Source organism: Gossypium arboreum, chromosome 12 (assembly GCF_025698485.1).
Source record: "Gossypium arboreum isolate Shixiya-1 chromosome 12, ASM2569848v2, whole genome shotgun sequence".
NCBI lineage: Eukaryota > Viridiplantae > Streptophyta > Magnoliopsida > Malvales > Malvaceae > Gossypium > Gossypium arboreum.
In genome coordinates, this window is record NC_069081.1 from 118,875,465 (window position 1) to 118,882,341 (window position 6,877).

The 6,877-nt window shown below is 27.3% G+C and overlaps 1 protein-coding gene across 1 annotated transcript; it reads right to left on the reverse strand.

Moving 5' to 3' along the window:
• On the reverse strand, positions 1 to 868 carry LOC108478677 (uncharacterized). The gene has a single exon (XM_017781151.2). It carries the CDS (start codon positions 790 to 792, stop codon positions 313 to 315), a length of 480 nt encoding a protein of 159 aa, XP_017636640.1. The 5' UTR covers positions 793 to 868; the 3' UTR covers positions 1 to 312.
• Positions 869 to 6,877: the final 6,009 nt, after the last annotated feature.

Consider the following 6,877-nt stretch of genomic DNA (forward strand, 5'->3'; position numbering starts at 1 on the left):
TTTCCATCAAATAAAAGTAATCATTATATTATTAAAAGTTCTACAATGCAATTTTCCAAATTTTTTTTTTCTAAACCTTTGTACAAAAACGTTCAAGTGGAAAATAAAAAGAAGATTCTAGACGCAGAATTACCTCACTAATTTATAGAGAAGAGCAATTTTTTCTTTTAAAACAGGTTTTTTTAGCAAAACGAGTTCGTCACCTGAGACCATCGGTCTCAACCATAACCACCAATAGAAACGCAACACGTAGCTTACACCAAGAGAGAAAGAAAGAAAAGATACGTAAACTAAACAACCTTGACGGGTAGCCTAATCAAAGCCTCCCTTTCGGGTGAGGTAAGCAGGCAAAGGACTGGCACGCGGCGATCGAATAGGCAACTCGTCGAGTTGATTCCCTTTGTTATCGTAATAAATCACACCCGAAAAATCCAACGGCTGACATTTATCTCCCATCAAAATCGCCCTTTGCCATACCCCGCCGTCCCCGTAATCTTCCTCCTCCACGTGTTTCCCGTTTCCGCCGCCGAGCTTTTTCCGGGTCACCAGCGTGATCGCTTTGTGGCTTATCGTCGCCAAAAGTTGCTTCGGCATCGGCGATCTCAACGGAGACTTCAGAGGCGATTTCGGCTCGTAGAATCTCGGAGTGCCGGAAGCTAAGCTGTTTTGTTTAGGCTTTAGCTTCTTGGAAAGCCGGCTAGCGCGCTTGGCGCATAGAGCCATGAATGAAATGAGGAAGCCGAGAGTAAGCCGCTGTCTGTGTGAGGTAGTGCCGTGGTCCGATGAATCCATTCTCACTGAAAAGAAAAAACTGTTATATTTTTTCTTTTTGAATAATGAAAGTTTTGGCGGGTTTGAGATAGTTGGTAATATATATAGAGGGGGGGAGATGAGAGGGAAGGTGACCGGTTATAGCCGGTGAAAATTTCGTTGACCTAATAATTCAGTTTTGTAGGACCAAGAAAGGAGAGACGTTGGGAAATGATTTGGTGCTTCATTTCATTATACAATTCTATTTTTTTTTCTCAATACAATTTTTTTCGTTCAACTTTATTTTATTTTTGATTGTTATCCTGAATGGAGTGGACAATGAAAATGACTAGTAATTCCATTAAATGTTGTAAAGGTTGAATCCAATTAATTCTCAGCTTTTTTATTTAATAGGTTGAATTTAACATCAACACAACGAGTAATTCCATTTTTTTTTGTTAAAATTAAATTTTAATTTTAATTTTTTTTACTACTTCAAAATAGTTTTTACTGTTTTTCAATTAGATCATCAATTCTCAATTCAATCGATTGATTCAGTACTATTATAGTAGTCATAATTATATTGCGGTTGCCTTTTAGTTATTATCCATCTTTTTTATTTTAACTTCAATCGATTTTAAAATTTTGTTATTGTTTAGGGAGATTGAATCATTTGGAAGAAATTTTTCAAGAGTCCATCTAGAGTATTGTCTTCGTGTTGAGATTTTATCTCCCTACTCTCACCGTGAACTTTGAAGAGGATTTGGCTTATATAACATAGGTTGGTGGTTTGAGGCCAGGGGTGTAGCTAGGGGCAAATAAGGGTCTCAATCTCCCTTAAAATAAAAAAATTTCTATTTAGGTCCTTTTAAATTAATAAAGGTAAATTTGATCTTTGTCTTCCTAAAATGATAATTTTTTATTTAATCCTTTAAAATTAATAAAGATATAAATTATTAAAATTATTAAATTATATTTTTACCATAATAAAAGTTACAATTTAATTTCGATACTCTTAAAAATATTTTTTACCTACAGCCTTATTTAGATCCTTCATACACAAATGATTTACATATTTAACGTTACATACTATATTAATACTTATCTCGTGAGACTTACAAATTATATATTTATCAACTAAAATACTTATTCTTTAAAAGTCATCGACAAAATAGAGAGATAAAACCCCAACCAGCTACCATTGTTGCTCAATGAAGGATAATGCTAAAACTTCTGCGCAAAGAGTAGAATTATAAAAATATAAAACTTACATATAAATTATTATGGTATTGAACATGCGCGCCGTTATAATATGCAATGAGAACGAAATCACTACAAAATGTTTCAAAAAAGTTAAAATACATAAAAAGGGGTAATTTTTTAATATAGAAATTTACAATTACAATAATAGAGAAAACAAAAAACCAACAGATAATTAAAATCCACGTGTAAGGAAGTATCTGGTATTGCAGTTATAGGAGCCAATAGAAGCAAAGCACCAGATCATAGAATTGTCCACGTGTCGTGCACTCACCTGAAAGTAAAGAAAAGCAAGTGGTTAGGTCAACTCATTTGGCAAATGCCAGCAAAGTCTTCGCCACCTTTTAAGATTAATTAATCAATATAATTTTTTTGAATAATAAATATTTTATTATTTTTAGTTTTATTGAAGTGGACTTTTGGGGGAGAATCTGTCCCACTTGGACACAGCCTTCGAAATTTGACAATTTTGTGTGTTTCTCACTTCATTTGGACCCACCACAATCTTTGGTCCTTTTGGACTTGGTCACATCTTTTATTTAATGAAAAAAGAAATTCATTTCTTAATTAAGGGTCTTAATATGACTTAAGACTAAATTACCATAGTTAAACGTGTTAATTGAGGTTTTACGGATTTTGAGATCTTAACTGCAAGTTTTATTTAACATAATATTAATGGAAGAATCCCCATCATCAAAACAAAATATAATAATAAATTCTGTAAGATTATTTGATAATGTTGGTTTTTAATGTTTACGTCTTTTGTTAATTTGGTCATTATTTTCTCTTTAAGTTAAATTTGACCGTTAATTTTAAAAAAAAAAGTTAAATTACTTTTCTTTAACGATGTTGACATGACAACCTATGTGGCAATCTACATGTATTTCATGCCGATATAATGTTATTTATCTTATATGTCATGTCAAAAAGTAATTTAATAATTATAAAAAATTCAAAAAATTAATACACGTGAATTGTTATATGGGATATCATGTTTAAAAATTAGCATTTTAGTTAATATTTCCATTAAAAAGAATCATATTGACTCTTTATTTCAAAAGGCTAATCGTCAAATTTGGATTTTTTAAAAGTTAAAGGTGAAATTTAACTCCATGAAATAATAAGAGTCAAATTGACAAATGGTGTAAATATTAAGAACTAAATTTGACATTATGCCAGTCAAAAATAACAATAACTACGATAGAAGTCTCTAGCATGTGCTCTTATTATAACAAGTTAATTGTTCTATCATTAAATGGATTAATTTAGCCTTTGTGTTATTAAAATAAATCAAATAAGATCATATTGTTACAAAGTTAATATTTATCGTTTAAAAATGTAATTTACTATTTAAAAGAGTTTACATTTTTAAGCTTTTATGGTTCTAAAATTAAATATTTTGTTTGAAGTTAAATTACAAACAAAAAATATTAACTTTATTAAAATTTAGCCTTATTTTATACTTTTTATTAGTATATGGATTAAATTAATCAATTTAATAATGAAAAGATTAATATGAACAAATTTTTATAAATTAAGGGATCGGAAAAATATTTTATAAAACTCCCCACCCTAATCAATAAAAAATGCTTATGCATGTCGGGAATTTTAATAACATTCGTGATTAAGCAATTATTGTTTTGCTAATAGAATCATGTAATAATAAACCAATAGAGCTAAGGACAATGGAATTTTTTAATAAATTAGATTAGATGAATCGAATCATTTTAGTTGATCATTAATTCTTTAAATTAATAAATAAAATAATAAATTGGTAATAAATTTCTTTTAAAATTTATAAAATTATAAATTATAAAATAATAAAATTACAATTTATGGTCTAAATAATATATACTCTTTCTCTTTATTTATTTATGGTCTTTATCGTTCAGTGGGGAAAGGTTGAAACCTTTTTCCTATTTATTTCGAGTATGATTCCAACGAATCAACACAGAAATTATATTTTATCTTCTTTTATTTTTAAATTAATAAAAATCACAGATTTATGACCAAATGAAGAATTAAATGATATTAGGTAAACCCTCGATGGAAAATATAGGTTCGAGTATGTTAAAACTCATTATCTTTTTATTTATAAGTTAGAGGAGGGTTTTGGATAGTTTTAACTATTTTTTAAAACAGATATAATAAGAACTTATAATATTTTTATTAAAAATAAATAATTATATAATTATCATTAAATTTCAAACCAATATTTTATTTATATGATCAGACCACCTTAATTTCAAATTTTAACTCGAAAATGTTTCTAGTGTTTAAAAATTTAGAATCATAAATTCTCTTGATTGGAAATTGTAAAACTCATCAATTAAAAAATGCTTAAGCATGTCGGGAATTTTAATAACATTCTCGACAGCGCCTGGAAATTTATCATAGCGCTAAGGACAATGGAAATTTTTTAATAAATTAGATTAGATGGATCAGATCATTTGAGTTCATCATTAATTCTTTAATTAATATTTTCCTACAAATCAAATATTAATATGTTGAGAGGAGTTAGCACTAGCAATTTTTTGAATTATTTTATTTTCAATTTTAAAATTTAGTTAATTTTTTTATGATAAAATTGATTAAATTGTTAAAATTTTAATAGCAATGACACGACAATTAATATAGTAATATACATGTATTTTACTGCCGATATGGATGAATTTTTTTAATTTGTTAAATTTTTATTTAGTTTTTATTAAGTATACATGTGACATGTCAGTAGCCACCTCAGTACTATTTAATTTTTAATGGTCTAATTAACTTTTTCATCTAAAAGAAAATAATTTGACTAAAATTTTAAAACTAAGGGCCAAAGTGATAAAAAGAATTACGACCAATTTGATAAATTAAGTAAACATTAGAAGTTATTTTATCATTATGTCAATTTATAAAATGGGTTAGTATTTATTTTACAAACAGTCTAAAAATTTATCATGTGTTTTTTAAATATTTTAATATACACTATAGAACACTTGTCAACCGCTTAATTTTACTTGTGAAATTTAAAATTCTAGACAATGTACGAATACTTTCTCTTATAAAATTATAAAATAATATGACGATAAAATTACAAATCGATCTATTTTGATCCCTAACAAATCTCTACCCTTTATATTTGTTTATTTAAAACTAACATTTTGGTATTTATCGTGCAATTGGGTAAAGGGAGAAACCTTTTTCTATTTATTTTCTAGTATGATTCCAAGGAATTGACTCGGAAATTATATATTTTATCTTCTTTTAATTTTTAAATTAATAAAAAACCACAGAAATTGTGACCAAATGAATAATTAAATGATATCAAAATAACCTTTGAATGGTATTAGTTTGCAAGTCAACTGTTCCCCTCACAAAGAGGAAAAAAATAAAAGCCAGGCTGGGTGACCTACAAAAATTAAGGTTAAGAACACTGTTTAATCTATAATATTAAACCATAAATAAAATGGTAGGTTACCTTCCATTTAAGGGATTAACTAACTTGATGAATTAGATCCTTTATTTTAATCTCTCTATACCAATTTTATTTTGGCAGACCATCATTAAAATGGTAAGTTCGTTAAGGTCACTATAGGTTAGGCCATGGTCCGGTTTAAAAATAATTTTCTATTCATACAAATACTCCCTTTTTAAAGTTTTGATTCTAATTCAGATTGAACCAAGTTGATGGAAAGGTAAAAATATTGTCCAAGAATTCAAATTATTTTGATCTTTTCATAAGTCGGATTATTCGTTTAAGTCTAAAGACCCATCTGAAATTTGGGACGATTTTAATAAAAATATCATACCCAAAAAATGAGCTTTGACAAAAAAATTAAGTACATTTAAAACATGAGCTAGACTAAGGCTTGAACATTCAATGACCAGCCTCGACCCAACCCATTTTAAGTTTATAAAATTTTATAATACGTAACTTAGAACACATTTAAAAAATAAATTTATACTATCACTCTAATGTAAACATTAAAATAATGTTAAGATACCTATAAAAAATGTATAAATTCATTAAATATTAAAAATATAATATAAATATTTTAAAAAATTAAAAATAATATAAGCAGGCCTAAAATTGAATTGAGTTAGTTTTTTTTGTAAATATGGGTAAATTTGGACAAAAATTGAAACTCGTATCTTAAATCAAGTCGGGTTTGAACAAACATAAAGTATATTAATATTATATTTAGACCTAATTTGAACCCGACTCAACCTGTGAACAGCTCTAAAACCACCCGAAAATAAGTTTGATTTTAATTTCTCTGTACCAACATTAATTAGGCATAGTCGATTATATTAAAACATGATTAAAATTGTAGGTTACTTAAGTGACTATAAGTGGGGTTGAGCAAGGCCATGGTCCGGCTTGCTCAAATAATCCATTTTAAATATTTAATTTTAATTTAGGTGATCTATACCGTCAATGGAAGAACCAAGATGATTCTTAAGTCAAAATTGGTTTTAATTTCACCACATATATCAACATCAATTTGGTCCTTAGCACCTAAATTATCGACTCAGTGTCCACCCGAGGATCATTACAAACTATAAGAAGCCGACTTTGCTTTTTTGACAAGACAATTCCTGTATTTTAAATGTAAATATTATATTATTCCATCCATAAATTAAAAAAATAATAATCAAGAATTGAAAAGAAAATTAGTGTATTATATTATGTTTTACTTCATTCCTTATCTTTGATTTTTAAAATATTTTTTCTTAAATTTTAATTATTATTTTTAATTTGTTAAAGTGGTTGAATCGAGAACAACATGCTTTAGCTATATTCCTATAGTAAAAGAGTTTTTATTTATTTATAGTTTAAATTATGTAAATATTATATACTTTATAATTTAGATTTTAA

Excerpts from the sequence above, each read along its gene's own strand:
- LOC108478677 (XM_017781151.2), bottom strand. The coding sequence starts at position 792 with ATGGATTCATCGGACCACGGCACTACCTCACACAGACAGCGGCTTACT.